Source organism: Zootoca vivipara, chromosome 12 (assembly GCF_965207765.1).
Source record: "Zootoca vivipara chromosome 12, rZooViv2.hap1.1, whole genome shotgun sequence".
Classification (NCBI taxonomy): domain Eukaryota; kingdom Metazoa; phylum Chordata; class Lepidosauria; order Squamata; family Lacertidae; genus Zootoca; species Zootoca vivipara.
In genome coordinates this window covers 52268111-52289566 of record NC_142595.1, presented here as the reverse complement: position 1 = coordinate 52289566, position 21456 = coordinate 52268111, and the positions used below count along the sequence as shown (strand labels likewise).

General features: G+C 51.2%; 2 protein-coding genes across 2 annotated transcripts in view; both read right to left on the bottom strand.

Moving 5' to 3' along the window:
• Positions 1-233: 233 nt before the first annotated feature.
• On the bottom strand, positions 234-3199 carry TMEM203 (transmembrane protein 203). The gene has a single exon (XM_088654596.1). It carries the CDS (start codon positions 1828-1830, stop codon positions 1414-1416), a length of 417 nt encoding a protein of 138 aa, XP_088510722.1. The 5' UTR covers positions 1831-3199; the 3' UTR covers positions 234-1413.
• A 258-nt stretch (positions 3200-3457) lies between these two features.
• The window catches only part of ZAN (zonadhesin), a 53172-nt gene continuing 35173 nt past the window's right edge, over positions 3458-21456 (bottom strand). The window contains exons 23-37 of the mRNA XM_088654595.1: positions 20545-20672; positions 18155-18426; positions 16945-17153; positions 15793-15937; positions 13447-13697; positions 12646-12775; positions 11726-11912; positions 10705-10866; positions 10435-10565; positions 8938-9137; positions 7570-7708; positions 6540-6692; positions 6320-6416; positions 5938-5972; positions 3458-4002 (exon numbers count right to left, since the gene is read on the bottom strand). Of these exons, the coding sequence (XP_088510721.1) occupies positions 3950-4002; positions 5938-5972; positions 6320-6416; positions 6540-6692; positions 7570-7708; positions 8938-9137; positions 10435-10565; positions 10705-10866; positions 11726-11912; positions 12646-12775; positions 13447-13697; positions 15793-15937; positions 16945-17153; positions 18155-18426; positions 20545-20672 (2292 nt within the window). The 3' untranslated portion in view covers positions 3458-3949. The remainder of the gene's footprint in view (positions 4003-5937; positions 5973-6319; positions 6417-6539; positions 6693-7569; positions 7709-8937; positions 9138-10434; positions 10566-10704; positions 10867-11725; positions 11913-12645; positions 12776-13446; positions 13698-15792; positions 15938-16944; positions 17154-18154; positions 18427-20544; positions 20673-21456) is intronic.

Below are 21456 nucleotides of genomic sequence, written 5' to 3'. Positions count from 1 at the left end.
AGTTGGTGCTGCTGCCAGCCTGTGAAGGCAACACTGACTTAAAAGGTCCGCAGTGGCCTGACTCAGTAGAAGACTGCCTCTCCTATGCGCCTGTTTTTATCTTACACTGACTGGCAGCAGGGACTCTCTGGGGTTTCGGGTGGGGGACATTCCCAGCCCTACCTAAAGATGCTATCAGGGAAGAAAGTTAGCCAGGGGGCTTAGGCATGTAACACAACTGCAGCGGACCCTCATTTTGGTACTTTTTTTAAAAAAAACCTTTTATTTATTTTTTAAACAAACTGGTTCCATCCCTCCACTCTCAAGTAAACCTTTCTAGTATCAGGGCAGACTTGAAAGGGCTGGAAGGCTTCATTTTATTCCTGGTGGTACAATGATAAAGTGTCTTAAAAAATAAATAAATTGCAAAACTGTACATGTTCAGAGGACGCTAGCAAACTTGTTTTTGCTCTATGATACCAGGAATGTAGGAGCTGGCGGGATGCACAGAATGGCTATTCCAGGATGGGGAAAGATAAAGTGTCCACAGGATCATCACAGAGTTGGAAGGACCCCAAAAGTCCTCTAGTTCAACCCCCTGAAATTCAGAGATCGCTGATAATATTTCTCCACTGGGTTGTGTGTTTTTCTTCTTAAATAACTACCTCGAGGGTCCGACCTTTTTTTTGGGGGGGGAGGGAGGGTCTGGTGGGCTCATGGGGCGGCAGAGGGTCCGAGGGCAGCACTGCAGGGTCCAAAAGCAGTCACTCTGGTACATGCAGGGCAGGCACAGTTCCTTGCCGTAATGGCGCAGTGGGAAGGAGCATCAGGGTGCTTTGGAGAGGTGGCAGTGGAAGAGGAGCTGAGCCCTGCCGCTGCCTCCTCTCTCTAGGCGGGTCCCGAGAGCTCAGCCGGTGCCAGAGTTGTGTGTGTGTGTTTGCTCTGCCTTGATCTCCGTCTTCTCCCTCAGCCAGTGCTGCAGCGCTTTGCCCTCCTCCACCTCCTCTCTGTGGCACAGCCGAGCGCTCTGCTGGTGTGGCAGGTGTGGATAGCGTTCTTCCTGGGTCTTGCCTCTCTCTCCTCTGCCTCCTTTCCCAGGTGTATGTCGGGGGATGTTGGGTGGGTGGCCATTGCTTTGCTCTCCTCTGCCCCTTCTCCCTGGGCCAGATCCGAGCGCTCAGCCGCTGCTGCCAGTGCCTGTGTGCTTTGCTTGGCCTTCATCTCTTCCGCCTCCTCTTTCTGGGCTGGCCAAGCGCTCAGCCGCTGGATGTGGGGTGTGTGCGTGCCTTGCTTTGCCTTTCCTTCCTTTCGGTTTCTTTCCCTTGCCCTGCTTTCCTTCCTTCCTTCGCCCTTCTCTCCTTTCCCGGGCTTTCTACTTCGCTCTTACTGTCCTTCGCCTGGCTCTTCTCCTTCCTCCCCTCCCTCCCTCGGCCCCTAGTTGACCCTGCAGGCCCGGATCATCAGCAGCTGCAGGAGGATGAAGACGGGCGACAGCAGCAGCCCGAACCACAGCTCCCGGCTCTGGCCCGCCAGCTTCTGGCCCAGCAGCACCTCGAAGACGAACTTGAGGCTCAGCAGCGTCAGCACCCACAGCAGCCGCAGCACCGCCAGCCGCTTCTCGCCGTCCTGGAAGAGCCGCACCGACACGATGGTGCTGAAGTAGGCGCTCAGCCCGTCGGCCGCGAAGAAGGCCGCCAGCACCGCCCACCAGCTCAGCGCCTCCCCGGACTCCCCGCCGTCCGCCTTCAGCACCAGCAGCGCCGACGCGGCCAGCAGCGCCAGCGCCTGCAGGAGAAGCTCCAGGGGCGCGAAGCCCAGCCATTGAACCAGCTCCCGGAGGGAGAACAGCATCGCCTCGGCCGCCTCAGGGGGACAAACGCCGCCGCTCTGCGCCTGCGCGGAGGCACGCTTCCGGTCGACGAAGGCGGCTTCCGGTGCGCCGTGGGTGAAATAAGGCGGGGACGGAATCGCCTCAGCCGCCTCAGGGGGACAAACGCGCTTTGCGCCTGCGCGGAGGCACGCTTCCGGTCGCCGAAGGCGGTTTCCGGTGCGCCGTGGGTTATATAAGGCGGGGACGGAATCGCCTCAGCCGCCTCAGGAGGAGAAACGAAGCTCTGCGCCTGCGCGGCGCACCCGTTTCCGGTCCCGGAAGCCGGCTTCCGCCGCGCTGCTGTGAAAAGAAGGCGGGAACAGCATCGCCTCAGGGAGAGAATCGCGGCCCTGCGCCTGCGCGGTGACCCAGTTGATGGACTCATAGAATTGTAGGGTTGGAAGGGACACCCAAAGGTCATCCAGTCCAATCCCTTCTCCCCCGCAGTGCAGGAATCGCTGCTAATGGTGTTAATTGCGTGCTTATTTACAAGTGAGGCAGCACCCACGGCCTTGTTCGCTGAGCGGTGCTGCGGTTGGCGGGGGGGAAGGGCCCTGGGACCAAGGCTAAGCCCAGGGCAGCTGCTTATAGAAATGGCCGGGCTGGATGTGCGTGTGGCGGGCGAGGGCGCAGGTTCTGCGCACTTGGAGCAGCGGGTGCGCGCACCAGGCTCATCCTGCCTCATCATGCCAACCTATGCATCCTCCCCCCCAACCAGGAACTTTTATACCCCCCAAAAGGGAAAGGAGGGCTGGCCAGTAAGGAGAAGCCCTCTGCCAGATCCCTACAGGCTCCTTGCAAATTTCTGGTGTTAAATCCACGCTATGCAGTTGCAGACGGAGCAGCTAATTTCAGGAGGGAAATGATAGAATCACAGAGCTGTAGTTGGAAGGATTCCCCAAGGGCCAACCACTCCAACCCCCTGCGATGCTATTGGGTTGCTGTTTATAATTTTATTATGTATTTTTTTGGTTTTATATCTTGATATTATTCTGTGAACCACCCTGAGACCCACCCCTGGTATATAAATTCAATAATAAATAAAATAAATCCAGGAATCACAGCTAAAGAATTCCAGGCAGTAAGTCATCCAACCTCTTCTTAAAATATCCCATTTGTTCTGATATTTAAATGTTGGTTTTGAAATGGTGCCTTTCAAGTGTTATGAATGAAGGAGAGAACCTGCCATCTTCTGAGGTGGTCCGTTCAAGTTGTTCCTAATGTTTGGTCAGATTCCCTCTTGTAATATTAATCTGTTGGTTCTAGTCCTTCTCTTGGGACAAGCTTGCTCTGCCTTCCACATGACAGCCCTTCTGATATTTGAAGATGACTTTCCTACCACCTCTCAGTCTCCTCTTTTCCAGGCTGAACATACCCAACTCCCTCTGCTATTCCTCACAGGGCTCAGTTTACTGACCCGTCATCATCTTGGCCACCCTCCTCTGCACACGAACCAACTTGTCAATATCCTCCTTAAACAGAGGTGCTCAGAACTAGACACAGGACTCCAGGTGGGGTCTGGTCAGACTTCTGCTGATGCAGCCTAGAAAAGCATTAGCCTCTTTTGCCGCAGCCCCACAGAAAGGAAACGCTCAAGGAGAGATACTGTGCTGGAGAGGAAGGCTTTTATTTGCATTCATTTATTAATTTTTATTTGGTGTTCCCAACACACAGGCAATTCAGCGCCATTTCCCTTGCCCAGAATGGGGTGGGATGAGGTGTGCTTGGCCCCACATCGAGGGTAGGGTGGGGAGCTATGAGCAGCTGGCTGGGAATGGAGGCCTCGGCAGAATTTGGGTTGCCAAGCCTATTCCCTGCATGGGATCACCAAATCTGTGGAAGCATCGCAGAGCCCAGAGGGAGGGAAAGGTGAATGGGTTGGCGTGTGCCTCCAATCTCCTCCACTTCCTCTGATTTTCTTTCACCTGACCAGACAGACTCCTGGTAGTGAAAGCAGGTGGAGTGGGGGGGGGGCAGCCTTTATTTGCAATGCCTCTGCCGCTTCAGCAATCTGGCTTTAGAGAGGTCAGGTCTTGAAGGTCCCCACCCTGGATGCGTGAGCGGGAAGGAATATTTTCAGCAATAGATCTGGGGCGGAAGTCAGAAGTGAGTGGTCTTGTCGGCAGTCGTGTGAGGAGGAGGTCTGCCTTGGCCTGAAAAAGAAATAATAATCATTGTAATAATGATACCAAGATCCAAGCAGACTTCTTTGGTGTGCAGGACAGAGTTGTTTCCGTAAATGCTTTCATCAATATCCCTATTCATTCTTTTTGCAAACTGCTTTGCAGTTTTCCACAATCAAGGGGGGAGTGTGTGAATGAAATAAGTAATAAATAATAATAATAATAATGGTTTTCCCAGTAGTGATGTATGGAAGTGAGAGCTGGACCATAAAGATGGCTGATCGCCGAAGAATTGATGCTTTTGAATTATGGTGCTGGAGGAGACTCTTGAGAGTCCCATGGATCATGGCCACTGGTCCCATCACCTCCTGGCAAGTAGAAGGGGAAGAAATGGAGGCCGTGAGAGATTTTACTTTCTTGGGCTCCTTGATCACTGCAGATGGTGACAGCAGTCACGAGATTAAAAGACGCCTGCTTCTTGGGAGAAAAGCAATGACAAACCTAGACAGGATCTTAAAAAGCAGAGACATCACCTTGCCTACAAAGGTCCGTATAGTTAAAGCTATGGTTTTCCCAGTAGTGATGTATGGAAGTGAGAGATGGACCATAAAGAAGGCTGATTGCCGAAGAATGGATGCTTTTGAATTATGGTGCTGGAGGAGACTCTTGAGAGTCCCATGGACTGCAAGAAGATCAAACCTATCCATTCTGAAGGAAATCGGCCCTGAGTGCTCACTGGAAGGACAGATCGTGAAGCTGAGGCTCCAATACTTTGGCCACCTCATGAGAAGAGAAGAATCCTTGGAAAAGACGTTGGGAAAGATGGAGGGCACAAGGAGAAGGGGACGACAGAGGACGAGATGGTTGGACAGTGTTCTCGAAGCTACGAACATGAGTTTGACCAAACTGTGGGAGGCAGTGGAAGACAGGAGTGCCTGGCGTGCTATGGTCCATGGGGTCACGAAGAGTCGGACACGACTAAACAACAACAACAACAATAATACTGAGTGATGTAAGAGCACCCTGGGCTTGAATAAAAGAACCATGAGGTTCTAAAGGTGGAAGGGTGGAAGGGCCCCCAAGGGTCCTCTAGTTCAACCCCCTGCAATGCAGGAATCATTGAGGGGGCAGCAATGGCCACCAACTTAGATGGCTTCAAAAGAGGATTGGGGAAATGCATGGAGGAGGAGAGGGCTCTCAAAGGCTTCTAGCCAGGATGATGGCCAAGCTCTGCCTCCAGGGTCAGAGGCAGCGATGCATCTGAAAACCAGTTGCTGGAAACAGCAGGAGGGGAGACTGTAGCTCTTGTGCTTCGTTTCTCATTGTGCTGTTTGGTCACTGTGAGAACAGGATGCAGGAATCAAGGGGCCACTGGGCTGATCCAGCTATATAGGGCTCTTCTTATGTTCTTGGGTGCTGCTGACTCTGGGGTGGAGCCTTGAGGCAGCTGCTCCGTGCAAAGTGCTGTTTTTGACCTATAAAGCCTTAAACGGCTCAGGACCACAATAACTCAAGGACCGCCTCTTTCCATATGAACCTCCCCTGAAATCGTCTTCCGAGGCCCTCCTTTGTGTGCCTTCTCCTGGAGAGGTGCGGAGGGTGGCAACACGAGAACGGGGCCTTCTCTGCAGTGGCTCCCCGTCTGTGGAATGCTCTCCCCAGGGAAGTTCACCTGGCGCCTTCATTATACACCTTTAGGTGCCAGGCAAAAACGTTCCTTTTCAACCAGGCGTTTGGTTGATCTGATTTACATCCTATGCCCTTTTAAAATGTGTGTGGGCACTATTGGGTTGTTTTATTTTTATTAGGTATTTTCTGGTTTTATATCTTGATTTTATTCTGTGAACTGCCCTGAGACCCCCAGGTATAGGACGGTATATAAATAATAATAATAATAATAATAATAATAATAATAATAATAATAGTAATAATTTACACCAGGGATTCCTCCTGCTCTCAACTCACCTGGATCTGACAAGGCAAGCATGTCGTGTTTCCGCCTACACAGGAGGAAAAGATAAGCAGATAAGAACATGACATTTGAGGAGATTTGGGGTGTGAGGTGGGCAATCATAGAGTTGGAAGAGACCCAAAGGATCATCGAGTCCAACCCACCTATAAAAGTACCACTTCTGCCAATCGGAGTGAGTGCATGTGGCGATCTCGTAGGTAACCGGGTTCTGAGTTGTCAAGGGCGTTGCATACAAATATCAACACCTTGCTTCTCTGAAACCCCCTCTCTCCTGATGCCCCGAGGACCCTCAGCCAACTCCAGAGTGGTGCTGAACCCCCAGGGGCCGCAGGAGGCCCCTCACACCCACTGTGCCTGCCCTGCCCAATCTCATACCTGCTCCGCTGTTGATGGATGCAGACGCCTGTCACCACGATCAGGATCAACGCGAGAGGAACGAGGACTCCGATGAGGATGACTGTCAAATTGTCATCTGGATGGGAGTAGAGGGGGAAAACAGGAGGGAGAAAGAGGGGTGGATTAATTAACGGCCTGACAGGGGCTGTGTGTGTGTGTGTGGTGTTTTTTATGTCAGGGAGCGGCAGAGACTTGTTACCTGTCGAGGGGGATGGGGGCTGTACATTGAAGGCATACTCGCAGTAGGTTCCGTTGTAACCCTCCGTGCAAACGCAGACGTAGCCGAGGGATCCGTCTAAAGTGTCCTGACACACCCCCTCATTCTGGCAATTGTTACGGAGGCAGGGGCTCTCTGCAGAGGAAGAGAGGTGTGGGTGGGGAGGGGGGGAGAGACCACTGTCAGTCCACATCGCTGCCCACCCAGAGATGGGGAAAGTGCTCCGTTTTCAGATTCTGCCACTTTTCTACTCTTATCAGATCTCCCCCATTTCCACATCAGCCGGCGACTTTGGTTTTCATGGCGATGGCACCATCGCAGGCGCCACACAACACCCATCCCGCGCTTGTAAGTAAATAAATAAATCTTTCAGGGCGGTCCATGGTGTGCAACAACCCACACCACCAGCCAGATTCCTCTGCAAAGGTGCCCAGAGAAGCCTTTGGAACTCCCTGCCGATTGACATCAGCCAGTCTCCTTCACTGCACTCTTTTTCGGCGCCTGCTGAAAACGTGCTCGTTTGGGCTGGCCAAACCAAGTACTGTATGAAGAATGTTGATGTGTGTTTTAATCTGTTTGGATTCTTGGGTTGCCGGGGGGGGGCGTGTATTGGGTGTCCAACTCTTAGGATTTTATGAATGCTTTAAATATCTGGCAGCCCTTCAGAGGGGATATAATATCCCCTCTCAGTCTCTTCCAGGCTAAATGTACCCAATGCCCTCAACCATTCCTCGTGAGGCTCAGTTTCCAGGCCCTTCACCATCCTGGTCGCCCTCCTCTGCCCACCTTCCAGCTTGTCAATATCCTCCTTAAATTGTGGTGCCCAGAACTGTACACAGGACTCCAGGTGGGGCCTGACCAAGGCAGAATAGAGTGGGACTAAGACTGCTCTCGATCTGGACTCTATATTTCTGTTGATGCAGCCTAGAACAGCACTGGCCTTTTTCGCTGCTGCATCACGTTGCTGGCTCGACCCTCTCCACCCACCTCGTCCCTAACCAAGCATTTTCACCTCTGTAGCAGCCGCGGGTGAAGTTTGCCACGGCGCAGACCTCCCCCTTGGCGCAGGCCACAGGCTCACACTCCAGAGTCCCCGTATTGCGGCAGGTGCAGCGTTGAGAGCAGTCCTCCGTGAAGAAAGTGTCGTTGATCTGGGGAGAAACCGGGGTGTGGGGAAGAATGTCAGCGCCACTCTGGGAAAGCTGTTGCCCAGCCTTGGCAAGGTGCTGTATTGGCACCTCCAAAGCCGGAAGGGACCAGGGACCAGAAACTCAAAACCTTTGCTCAAAATCATTGTCTTTGGCATTGCTGGTGCCTCCTCCCTCCCTCCCTCCCTCCCTTTAACTCTCATCAGCTCTCTCTATCTTTCTTCCCTCCATCTTTGCAGCCAACTAGGGAGGGGGCCCTGTAGGGCTGCTGCGACAACCCACACCACCAACCAGATTCCTCTGCCAAGGTGCCCAGAGAAGCCTGCACGCTTCGCCCGCTGGAGGAGCAGCCAGGAGAGTGGGCAGGCAGGCAGGCAGGCTCCTAGCCACTCTGAGCCAGAGTGGAGAGCTGTGATTATTATTATTATTTTTAAAAAAGACAATTTATTAAATTTTCCAATGAAACACATTTAAACAAAAACTAAACATACAACCACCAACACATAATAAACACAAAAATTTTCTTCTTAATATCTTATCAATTATTACAATTTTCTTTGCTCTGCCGAGCTTTGACTTCCCTCCTTCTCCCCAGTCGGTTTTCTTATCCATTCCTATCCCACAGTTCCTTTATTCCTTCTACCTAAAGTCAATTCGTAGGATTTATTTCAATCCTGCAAGTGTCTTTAAACTTCTACAGTTCATTTCTATATAGTCCACAAATTTACTCCAATCCTTTTGGAACCTTGACTCTCCCTGGTTTCGGATCCTGCTAGTCAGCCTTGCTAATTCCGCATAGTCCATTATTTTCGTCTGCCACTCTTCAATCATCGGTAACTCTTGAGTTTTCCATTTTTGGGCTAACAAAGTCCTAGCCGCAGTTGTCGCATACATAAATAATACTTGATCTCCTTTCACTATCTCTTGTCCTATAAGTCCTAATAAAAAAAGCTTCCGGTTTTTTTTGGGGGGAAAGGTGTATTTTAAAATCTGAGAGCTGTGATTTTTGAGGCCCTGCGCCCATCCTAGCCAACCGCTAGGTACACCCAGGGTTGAGCCTATCCCTTAACCAGATTCACAGCAGTTGATCTGTTGCATGTGGGAATCCAGCAAGCAGGGTTTGAGCACAAGAGCGCCCTCCACCCCTCCTGCGGATTCCAGCAACTGGGATTCAGAACCACGCAACTGGCCGGCAGCAGCCCAGGAGTTCTTCCCGGTCCCTCCCCGCCTACCTGGTAATACTGGTTGTTGAGAGTGCAGCCGCACTGGCTGTAGGGGACGCTGTCCAGCCCGCTGAGGATGTAGCCGGGGTCACTGGCGCAGCCCTCCACGCAAGGGGCATCGCACTCCGACTGGGCGGCCATGTTAGCGCAGCTGTCGGGGCAGGCGGTCATGCAAGATTGGTAGGTAGTGTGAGGCGGGCACGAGATCTCTGCGGGGGACAGACGGGTGGATGGTAGAATGTTTAGAAGAAGAAGAAGAAGAAGAAGAAGAAGAAGAAGAAGAAGAAAGAAGAAGAAAGAAGAAGAAAGAAGAAGAAAGAAGAAGAAGAAGAAGAAGAAGAAGAAGAAGAAGAGGAGGAGGAGGAGGAGGAGGAGGAAAAGCCTCTATCGGAATGAAATGACAAGAAACGCCTCTATCGGAATGAAATGACAAGATTCCAAACAAACCTTAGGATGAACTTTCTGGCGATAAGAGCAGGGGAACGGACTCAGTTGGACAGAATCTCCTTCCTTGTCATTTGAACCCACTGGCTTGGGCCCTATCCTCCGGGGTGTGGGCCCTGGATGTGGCCCCATGCTCTGGGCACGGGGCCCTCGGCTGAGGGAGAAGGGGTTGTGAAGGAGGAGAAATGGGAGGACAGCTCAGGCCCTAAGGGAGGCTGCCGCATTCATCATTAGGGGAGGAAAGACCCTTTAAAAAGCTGAGCTGCTTCTTGTGCCCCCCCCCCCAAGATCAGGGGATCCTGTTCTCCTTCCAGATCCTAGCTGGGATCTTCTATGAAACTGGCCAGCCTTGCAGATTCTTGGTGAGTAAAGTTGAACAACGAGGGTTGTGGATAGGCTAGGACTGGTTCCGTTTTAGAGCCACAGGGCTCGGGTTTATTTTGTGTTCCGTTTTGACCTCCTGGCTGCTTTCCCCCCCTACCTTTTGTTCCTAGTAAACTTCCTTCATTTGACTGCTGAAGTGTTTGGGATTGGCGTTGCAAGCGACCAGAACCTTCTTCTGAGGTCTGGAAGAGACTCGGGGAGAGCGTGGTGTGCTAGGCTGCAGGCTGGACTCAGGAGCGCTAAGGAAATGGCTCAGAGCATGGGCGTACCCAGCATAGGGCAGGGGGGGCAGCTGCCCCCCCGAAGCAAAAAATAATAATCAAATGGTTATAAAGTGATGAAAGAAACAAAATTAGGTAGGGCGATGGGGAATAATCAGTTGTTTACCACACTGAAATGGTGTAAAAACCAAGTTCTGCGTCACTGTACTGAGCCGCTAGTTGATCAGTATTTTAGTTGACCATGTCTTGCCCCCCCCAGTTTTGATCCTGGGTACGCCCCTGGCTCAGAGCCTTTAAAAAAGTCCCCTCCTATTGGGGGGCACAGGAGTAAGCAGAAGGGAGGTAGCAGCAGCTACGTCAGAGCAAGACCCGCCGGCAGCCTGGCATGACTGCTGTGTTTGCAGCTGGGCAAGGAAGGGCGTGTGCTCGGTTTCTCTTGGGTGGGGGAATCTCTTACCACAGCCTGTCTTCTCCCTCCAGGGTCCCAGGGTGACCCCCTCCTCCTGGCAGAGCTTGGCATAGGCATCGTAATCTTGGCATAAGAGCTCAGTGTCGCCAAAGAGAGCGCAGAGGTCGTACACGCAGTTCCTGGGGTGGGGGTGGAGAAAGAAGGAAGGAAGGAAGGAGATGGGCTCTCTTGCGCGCAAATGCGTGCTTGTGTCAGCTTGCACACGAACACGTTCCTTTCCCAGCCGCCCGCCCACATCTGCGTTCTTGGCACACTCACTCTTGGAAAGGGCTGGGTGACAGGACGCCGTGGCAGGTGGAGAAAGGCCCCTGGGGGTCAGAGAGGGCCCCACAGACGCCCGTCCCATTGACATTCATCAGTTGCTCTGGGCTGCAGGTGATTTCAAACCCGGACTCGGCTTCATCTGATGGTTCCTCACGCCTTCGTGGGGGGGGGGGAGAAGAGAAGGAGTTTTTCCCCTCTGTATGTTTGGTTGGATGTCTCCCTGCTATGTACAAGGTCTGAGCTGAGAAAGACAAATCCTCCCTGTTCCTTTCTCCTCATAGCGTAAGAAGAGTCTCTTGGATCAGGCCAAAGGGGGACCTTTTAGTCCAGCGTCCATCCAAACTCCCATATGCTCCAGCAGCCTGTTCTCACAAATGACCTCAAGTTATATACTGTTTTCATTCCGTTTTACTCAGTATAGTGTTATCAGAACCCTGGACCCTGTCTGCTAACAGCAAGGTTTGGTTCTCTAGGAAGTTTGAGACCCAGCTCTCTCCTCCTTGTTTAGAGATTAACTGCTGAATGAGGGACAAGCCATGCATGAGGGATAATAATAATAATAATAATAGTAATAATAATAATAATTTATACCCCGCCCTCCCCGGCCTAACACTGAATATAAATACAGTAAAAATTATATATATATATATATATATATAAGAGCAGTTCAGTTGATTAAAATGTAAGTTAGAATACAGCTTAAAATGCACCCTCGTTTTAGTGGTAGCCTATAGATCAGGCATCCCCAAACTTCGGCCCTCCAGATGTTTTGGACTACAATTCCCATCATCCCTGACCACTGATCCTCTTAGCTAGGGATCATGGGAGTTGTAGGCCAAAACATCTGGAGGGCCGCAGTTTGGGGGTGCCTGCTATAGATCAAAGCCAGAAGGAGAGAAAACGTCAAATTTTCACCAGGGCAAACTCTCCATGCTGGTCCTACAGGGGACGGCAAAAAGAGCAGAGGGAAAATTTATATACAAATTTATATACAAGGGGCGCCCCAGGGGCTGACCTGATGCGAGGATGGCTGTCAGGCTCCCTTCCTCTGCCGAGGATCATGATCTCCCAGCTGTTCCCGAAGGTGTTGAGGCTCCGGGTCCACGTTCTGTCAGGTTTCATGTACTCGTTGTTCCGCTGCCCGTCGTAATTCCCGCAGAGCCCTCCCACATGGTTCCGATAGGTGCTGGGGAGGACGATCTCTGGGTAGGGTTGGGAGAAAGAGGGGTGAACGCAGTGCCCACATGGGGGCAGCCCTAGACCAGTTGGGGTGGGGACAATCTTTGGGCCTTCCACATTTTCAGAATTTTGAAAGCCTTTACTGTACCCAACACCTGTTCTACAACTTTGACGTGCCATTCGTGTATAGTCGTACGTTGGAAGTTGAACGGAATCCATTTGGGAAGTCAGTTCGGGTTCCAAAACATTCAAAAACCAAATCGCGGATTCTGATTGGCTGCAGGAAGCTCCTGTCGCCAATCAGAAGCTGCGGAAGCCCCGTCGGACATTCGGGTTCCAAAAGAACGTTTGCAAACCGGAACAATCGCTTCTGGGTTTGCGGCGTCCGGGAGCCAAAATGTACGAGTTCCAGGGTGTTCGGGATCCAAGGTACGACAGTATTCATTTGATTCCTGCATTGCAGGGGGTTGGACTAGATGGCCCTTGGGGGTCCCTTCCAACTCTAGAATTCTATGATTTTAACTATTTTAACAAAATAGTTTGCCAGTTGAACAGTTTTGCCTGGGCTGGGTGAAACAGCACCCGTGCCCTTTATACCAGCTCTTAGATGCTGCCTGTCAGAGTTGGCACGAGGCTCAGTTTGTGGCTTTTGGTCCGGCCTGGTCCTTTTGCTCCTGACTGAGCAAAAACCATCCCCTTACAGAAGGGAGGACGCAGCCCTTCTCCCCTTATCCCATTGTGCTCATTTATCCTCACCACCAAAATCCTGGCCGTCAAAGTAAACGGAGAGCCCAAAGTCTGTTTCTACGCAGATGGTGCGGCCTCTCTGGGTGATCTGGAGCCCGTCCCGTGGGGAGTACGGGGTAGTGACCATCACACCATTTACCTGGAAGCGGGGGGGGGGGGGGGAGAGGTTCAGAAAAGGGCAATAAAAAACGATCCAGGGGATGGAGCGAAGAAAAAGCCTCTTAGTTTAGAGAAAAGGCGGCCAAGGTTGCCACATGATAGAAATTCATAAAAATGATCCGCGGCAAGCAGAAACCAGATAAAGGTGGTTTTCCCCTCCCTCTCTCGTAACACTAGAACTTGTGGGCACCCCATTGGGCGATTTAGGACAGATAGTTAAACTACGGAACTCCCTGCCACAAGAGGCAGCGACGGCCACCAACATAGATGGCTTCAAAAGAGGACTGGGCAAATGCATGGAGGAGGAGAGGGCTATCAATGGCTACTAGCCAGCATCCTGTCCTCACAGTGGCCCCTCTCCTCCATGAATCTGTCTGATCCTCTTTTAAAGCCATCTAAGTTAGTGGTGGTCGCTGCCTCCCGAGGGAGGGAGTTCCACAGTTAAACTCTGCACTGCGGAAAGATGGACTTCCTTTTATCTGTCCGGGATATTCCAATGTTCAGCTTCACAAATGGCATCACTGTTTAAGAGCAGGAGGAAGTGGAAACGAGGGTCCTCATTTGCTAAGGGGGCAAGCGATCTGCACGAGGGGGACCCCCCCCCCACAAAAAAAGCCTCGCAGAGAGTGCCACATCGTATCGGGCTCTCACCGCCGTCTTCCTCCCCTGCAACAGCTTGATGCTGTAGCCGTACACCTCGACGTAGACCTCGCGCAGGAAGGAGACGCTTTGGAAAGGGAGGCGGCGGCGGTTCCTGCCAGCTACGGAGAGGGGTTCGAGAGAGTCCGGAAGGTCACCCAGGGTCCTGGTCAAGTAGTAAGTGGAGCGTCCCTGGAAGTGGTGGGCGAAGTTGTCAAAAGTGTTGTAGTGCGGGTCTCCGGAAATCACGCACTGGTGGAATCCTGGGGAGAAAGAGAACCAAGTTAGGAAATGGGAAAGTTGCGGATGAGCATTCTGCACATGCTCAGAGGAAACGTCCTTACCGTGTCTCAAGGCCAAGCCCTTGCATTGCTATTTTTCAAAATGATAATGGGGCGGGGGGGGGGGGCGGGGATGGAATGCCAAAATAAATTTAATACAACCAACTGATAATCCCTAAACGTAAACCATATTTTATTATATATCAACATGGTGGCTAGAGAATAACTTGCACCTAAATATTAGCATGACAAAGGAGATGGTGTTGGACTTTTGGAGGAAGAGAGGGGAACTAGCCCCATAACTATGGGGGGGTTGTGTGGAGAGTCTCTTGCTTTAAATTCCTGGACCGGTCCACAATAGAAAGTGTCCTCTCATATTGTATCTCAGTGTGGTACGTTGGCTTGACAGCCACGGACAGAAAGTCTTTACAGAGGGTGGTGAGCCAGCTAGATGACATGGCAAGCGATCGATGCCTTAGGAGAGCGAGAAAAATTCTCAGGGATAATTCACACCCCGGCCAGCACCACGTTAATCTTCTACCCTCGGGCAGAAGATATAGAAGTATAATCAGTCAAACCAACAAGCTAAAAAACAGTTTCTATCCGTGGGCTGTTAGGCTGCTGAACGGAAAATAATATAGTGCAACTGATTTTCGGGGTTGGTGTGTTGTGCGACAAGCACACAGAGTGCAATGAGATTGAGGTTTTTTTTTTGGGGGGGGGAGGCTCGGTCCATTAAGAATAAAGGTATTGTTATTATTTTCAATTCCTGACAAATGCAGTTTTCAGCTTCCGTAATAAGGCGTTCTCGGAAACAGCCATTCTTCCACAGCCCATTTTGACAAAGGCCATTGCAGGGGAGATTCCCCCACCCTCTCTGGCAACCAATGGGCACTTATGGACTCTCCCCGTTCTTGGTGACGCGGCCTCTTTTGACTCGGCACCACCACCAGTGCCAAATTAGGCTTTAAAAAGGTAAAGGGACCCCTGACGGTTAGGTCCAGTCGTGACCGACTCTGGGGTTGCGATGCTCATCTCGCGTTATTGGCTGAGGGAGCCGGCGTACAGCTTCCGGGTCATGTGACCAGCATGACAAAGCCGCTTCTGGCGAACCAGAGCAGTGCACGGAAACACCGTTTACCTTCCCGCTGGAGCGGTACCTATTTATCTACTTGCACTTTGACGTGCTTTCGAACTGCTAGGTTGGCAGGAGCAGGGACCAAGCAACGGGAGCTCACCCCGTCGTGGGGATTTGAACCACCGACCTTCTGATCGGCAAGCCCTAGGCTCAGTGGTTTAACCCACAGTGCCACCCACATCCCTGGGAAATGAGGCTTTAGGTCTGCACAATTAAAGAGGCAGTCGCCGGAACATTGCCACCGAAAAGAGAAACACGAATGTTGTGCTGCTTGCAAAGTGATGGGGAGAATGACTTTGAAAAGCGTCCCAGGGTGGGTGGTAACATCAGAACACAGTACAGTGGTACCTCGGTTTTCGAGTGTCTTGGAAGCCGAGCGTTTTGGTTTTCAAACGCTGAAAACGCAGAGGTAAATGCTTCTGTTTTCAAACGCGCCTCGGAAGTCAAATGGTCTTCCGGAACGGATTATGTTCAAGAACCAAGGTACCACTGTATTAAAAACCATTTAAAATGGTTTAAAACAACCTGCAATCAGAAATGAGGCCTGTCCTAAAAATAGGCACCTCAAGCATCAAAGGAGGCCAGGGACAAGAAGTGTGGGCTCTTGCATTCGCTGGGAGCTGCACAATGAAGGTGTTGGAGCATCTCTGTGGGGAGGGAGCTCACAGTTCGGGGCCCCCACCAAGAAGGCTGACAAAGGAGATCCTAAAGGGAACGCCAGCGAGAAATCTGGCTGCTGCATTTTGGGCCAGTCTGCGTTTCCGAGTAGTCTCCAAGGGCAGCCCCACAGTAGAGTGCATTGCGGTAGTCCAACCTAGGCAGCTGGAGAACTATTTCCCTTCCCAACGGCTGGACCAGCTGACCCTGCCTGGGTGCTACTGCTCTTCCAATTCCCCTCCTCTCCACCCACCCCACCCACCGTCCCTGCATCCCACTCACTGGTTGGGCGGCAGTAGCGAAGCCCCGTGCTGCTGAGGGCACACACAGACCCATCCAGGCACCGGAAGGCCTGGCAGGTGATCTTCCCGTTTCCGACGCAGGTGCAGCGTTCGAGGCAGTTGGCCGTCACCCAGGTTTCTCCGGGCTGCAAAGGCAGAGGGGGAGGCAGTTAGGGGCTTGGTGCCGGGAGCTGGTCATCGCCCAGCGGAGGCTTGACCTCAAAACATCACGTTGAATAAATGATCCGCAGAAGCGATTGTAAGAGTGGCAGGTTCTTCGTTATCTGGACTTCTTCGTTTGGCTTCTCTAAGGAGCATCAGCCCGACTGCAGCCAAGCCGCATGTTTCGGACTTTTGTCCCACATTGGGCAAAAGATTCCTGCAATTCTACGATTGCCCTTGGGGCACCCGGTCGGCTGCTGTGACCATGTTAGGAGTCATAGAATCATAGAATCATAAAGTTGGAAGAGACCACAAGGGCTATCCAGTCCAACCCCCTGCTCTGGAGCAGGAAACACCATCAAAGCATTCTTGACATATGCCTGTCAAGCCTCTGCTCCAAAGACCTCCAAAGAAGGAGGAGACTCCACCACACTCCTTGGTAGCAAATTCCACTGCCAAATGGCTCTTACTGTCAGGAAGTTCTTCCTAATGTTTAGGTGGAATCTTCTTTCTTGTAGTTTAAATCCATTGCTCCGTGTCCACTTCTCTGGAGCAGCAGAAAACAACCTTTCTCCCTCCTCTATATGACATCCTTTTATATATTTGAACATGGCTATCATATCACCCCTTAGCCTTCTCTTCTCCAGGCTAAACATACCCAGCTCCCTAAGCCGTTCCTCATAAGGCATCGTTTCCAGGCCTTTGACCATTTTGGTTGCCCTCTTCTGGACACGTTCCAGCTTGTCAGTATCCTTCATGAACTGTGGTGCCCAGAACTGGACACAGTACTCCAGGTGAGGTCTGACCAGAGCTGAATACAGTGGTACAATTACTTCCCTTGATCTAGATGCTATACTCCTATTGATGCAGCCCAGAATTGCATTGGCTTTTTGAGCTGCTGCATCACACTGCTGACTCATGTCAAGTTTGTGGTCTACCAAGACTCCTAGATCCTTTTCACACGTACTGCTCTCAAGCCCCTTCCACTTACGTTGTAGTACTCGTGCTGGGCGCTCAGGCACCCGCAGTCCCGCATCAAGACGCAGCTGTCGTCGCTCAGCACGTAGCCCCGGTCGCAGGCGCACCCCTCCACGCAGGTCGTGCGGCGCTGGCAGCTGGCTGGGGCATAAAGGTTGGAGCAGGTGGCCGGGCAGGGAGAGGCGCACTCGGTGTAGTGGCTGTGAGGGGAGCAGGGCAGGGCTGCAGGGGGAGGAAGGGGGAGGCGGGTTTAGGACTAGAGGTATTTTCTACTTACAGCAACGAAGGAACGGTTCCTAGGACACATATCAGCTGGCTCTTTTAGGTGCTAATAAGTTGCTCCCCCCCCCCCCCCGCAATCAGCTGGAAGCATAACAGAAGCAGGGTTTGGTATGGCACCTGCTTCATACGTTCAAAGCGCTCTTATACCGCGGTTTTCCTCCCAAAGAACCCTGGGAACTGTAGTTTGTTAAGGGCACTGACCTCGCTGAGCTACAATTCCCAGCACCCTCAACAATTTGATTGATTGATTGATCTCAGGAGTGCCAGGCACAGTATCCTTCAGCTCCCAAATGCCTGGGTTATTTCTACATTTCCTTGGATTTCCCATGACTGTTAAAGGTGTTATAATAGTGCTTTAAATCAGGCATCCCCAAACTGTGGCCCTCCAGATGTTTTGGCCTACAACTCCCATGATCCCTAGCTAACAACACCAGTGGTCAGGGATTATGGGAATTGTAGTCCAAAACATCTGGAGGGCCGAAGTTTGGGGATGCCTGCTTTAAATGTTCTATGGGGATGTGACCTTCAATAGTACTAACTATACCATCCACCGATGGAACAGGATCTACAATATGAATTAAAAGTCGGTCCGGTGCAGCGAAAAAGGTCACATGCCACTTTAATTAAAAGATTCCTGCTTTCAGGTTCTGCATCTACAGTTGCTTCCGGCTGAGCTTGGCAGCAAGGGTTCTCCATGAGCAGGCATCCCCAAATTGCAACCCTCCAGATGTTTTGGCCTATAACTCCCATGATCCCTAGCTAACAGGACCAGTGGTCGGGGAAGATGGGAATTCTAATCCAAAACATCTGGAGGGCCAAAGTTTGGGGGTGCCTGTCCATGAGGAACCCCTTTAGCAGCTCATCAGATGGCCTTGAGCTTGCAAGCCTGTGGAGGGAGGCTACTTCGGGGGGGTCCTTTGACTCCCCGGCAGGGAACTCACGGCAGAAGGTGCTGTTCCTCCACGAGATGGTGTCCACACCCTGGCTCTTGCAGGCTTCCACGTAGGACTGGATGTTGTCGCAGAGCACCGAGGCCATGCCCTGGTACTCGCACATGTCGTACAGGCAGTTCTGGAAGAAGGGCTGGGGGTCGATGGTGCTGTGGCAGGACTCGTACTTGGGCCCCAGGATCTCACGGCACTGGCCGCGAAGGCGTTCCATCTCCTGGACCGAGCAGGCGGGTTCCAGGTCCTCGCGGTTGTCTGGCTGGCAGCTGGGGGCAGAAGGAGGGAGCGAGGGTGTGATTTGTTCATTTTACATTGAATAGAACCGCAGAACTGTAGGGTTGGAAGGGACCCCCAAGGGTCATCTAGACCAGGCACTCCCCAAACTTCGGCCCTCCAGATGTTTGGGAATACAATTCCCATCTTCCCTGACCACTGGTCCTCTTAGCTAGGGATCATGGGAGTTGTAGGCCAAAACATCTGGAGGGCCGCAGGTTGGGGGTGCCTGATCTAGACCAACCCCCCCCCCCAGCAATGCAGGAATCACAACTTAAAAAAATTGTACCCCACCTATTCTCCCCCAATGAGCTTAAGGTAGCGTACGTAGTTCTCCCCATCCCCATTTTATTCTCATAACAACCCTGCAAGGTAGGTAAGGCTGAGGGTCATCCAGGGAGCTTCCTAGTGGTCGAGTGGAGATTTCAACCCTGGTCCTTCCCAGGTCCTAGTTTGACCCTCTGACCACTACGCCACACTGATGGGAGGGGGAAAGAACTGGTCTGGGAAGAACTTGACTCGTTCGTCATTAATCACACAACATAGATGATAATGTAGGGGAAAGCTTTCTTTCATAGAATCGTAGGATTGTTGGAAGGGACCCCCAGGAGTCATCTAGTCCGACCCCCTGAAATGGAGGAATCACAGCTAAAAACTCCCTTGCAGATGGCCACCCAACCTCTACTTAAAGCAGAGCCCAGCACCTTCCGAGGGAGTCTGAAAGTTCTTCCTAATGTCTAGTCGGAATCGCCTTTCTTGTAATTTTTAAGCCATCCTGGAGCAGGAAAAAAACAAGCTCGATCCATCTTCCGTGTGACATCCCTTCAGGTTTTTGAAAATGGCTATCCTATCTCCTCTCAGTCTACCGTTCTGTTTTTGTTTTGTTTTTGTAAATAATTTTTATTCAATTTTCCATTTTAACAGAATAAACATTAAAAAAACATACAATATAACATATAACTAACAAAAAAAGAAGGCAAACAAACAAAACAAATCTAATTTTAAACATCCATTTTTCTGATCATTGTCTTATGGACTCCCCCCCCCTTTCTGATTTTCATTTTTTTATCCTCTTTGGCAATTCCCTTTATCATAATTTTTAATTCCTCTTCATTGTATTCTTTCATTTTTTTATCCTACCCCTGCCACCAGAGAATCCCCAAGTGCAGTAGGAGAGGAGAAGCAGTCCTTTTTATCATTGAAGCCCCCCCTTCCCCCACTCCCCACCCCACCCCGGTACGCCCCGCTGCCCCTAGAAGGTCCAGGATGAGGGAAGAGAGTGGAGGCAGAGAGACTCCGCTCTCCTTAAACATCCTAATTAATCTATTCTATTTACACTTACTTTTCTTTATCATTTTTACTATCTTAAAATATTTTCCTCCTTTCAGCCTATACACCCCTTCTAAATTGCTTCATAACTCCAATTATTAATATTATTAAATTCCACCCCATTTATAGGTTCAGGGGTGATATGATAGCCATGGTCAAATAGATAAAAGGATGTCATATGGAGGAGGGTGAAAGGTTGTTTTCTGCTGCTCCAGAGAAGCGGACACGGGGCAATGGATTCAAACTTCAAGAAAGAAGATTCCACCTAAACATTAAGAAGAACTTCCTGACAGTAAGAGCTGTTCGGCAGTGGAATTTGCTGCCAAGGAGTGTGGTGGAGTCTCCTTCTTTGGAGGCTTGACAGGCATATGTCAAGAATGCTTTGATGGTGTTTCCTGCTTGGCAGGGGGTTGGACTGGATGGCCCTTGTGGTCTCTTCCAACTCTACGATTCTATGATTCTATATTTATTCACCATTTTCTTCCATCCCCCTCTTAGCTGCAGATACCTTAATTCTCACCATTTGCATCTTAACTCAGTCTACCGTTCTGTAGGCTAAACCTACCCAACTCCCTCCACCGTTCTTCATAAGGCCCTTGATCATCTGGGTTGCCTTTGTGGCAGCCATTTGGCATTACACCACCGCCATTTTGTGACTGCCGCCCGCGGCAACCTCCTCAAAACCCTTGCTGTGCACACAGGCCCTCAAAGGCAGCCCAAGGGAGTTATGGACTAAGCCATGTGCTCCGTTGCCCAGCCATCGCACGTCCCTGCCTCCTCACCCCGGGTCAGCGTCTCCTGGTGCCTTCCAGCTGTTCCCAAACTGGCTGGCGTTGGCGGCCAAGTGCCCGTTGGGCATCAAGAGGTCATCTCCGCTCTGGTTGTTGAAGCTGCCACACATACCACACACCTGGGGACAGGAAGGGAGACATTATGGCCTTTTGTTTGTGCAGGGCACATTAAATCAGAAAGGAGGCAGAAAACCAACAGGGAGGCTCTCGGGGCGCAGGTGGGACCCAGAAATCATTTAGACTTGGAGACAAAAGCAGGCCCTCCAAGTGTTCCCCATGGGTTTCTGATAGCTTTAAGGAGCGGGTTTTCACGGTGGGGAAATGGTGGGTCGAAAGAAAAAGTGCTTGGAAACAGACTGGAAAAGTCTAAAGCAGGCATCCCCAAACTTCGGCCCTCCAGATGTTTTGGACTACAATTCCCATCATCCCTGACCACTGGTGTTGTTAGCTAGGGATCATGGGAGTTGTAGGCCAAAACATCTGGAGGGCCGCAGTTTGGGGGTGCCTGGTCTAAAGTGTAGGGTTGCCAGACTCAATAGTGGACAGGACTTCTGTGCCTTTAATTGCCCTGCCCTCTATTGAGTCTGGAAACGTTAAAGAGAAACCAGCAGACCCTTTGTTTAATTTCCAAGGAAAGGGTCCGCTGGTTTCTCTTTTAAGGTTTCCAGACACAAAAGAGAGCAGGGCAATTAAAGGCACAGAAGTCCTGCCCTCTATTGAGTCTGGCAACCCTACGAAAGTGCAGTGGAAAATTAGTGTAGGTGCCCAGGATGATAAACAAAGCAAAACAGTGGTCCAAAAAGATGGCGAGGGGACTCAGAGGTGAAGGGGTGTGTGGCAGAGTCCCTGGAGGGAGGAGGAGAGGGTCAAAGGAGTGGGCGGGCTGTGTGAGAGGAAAAACTT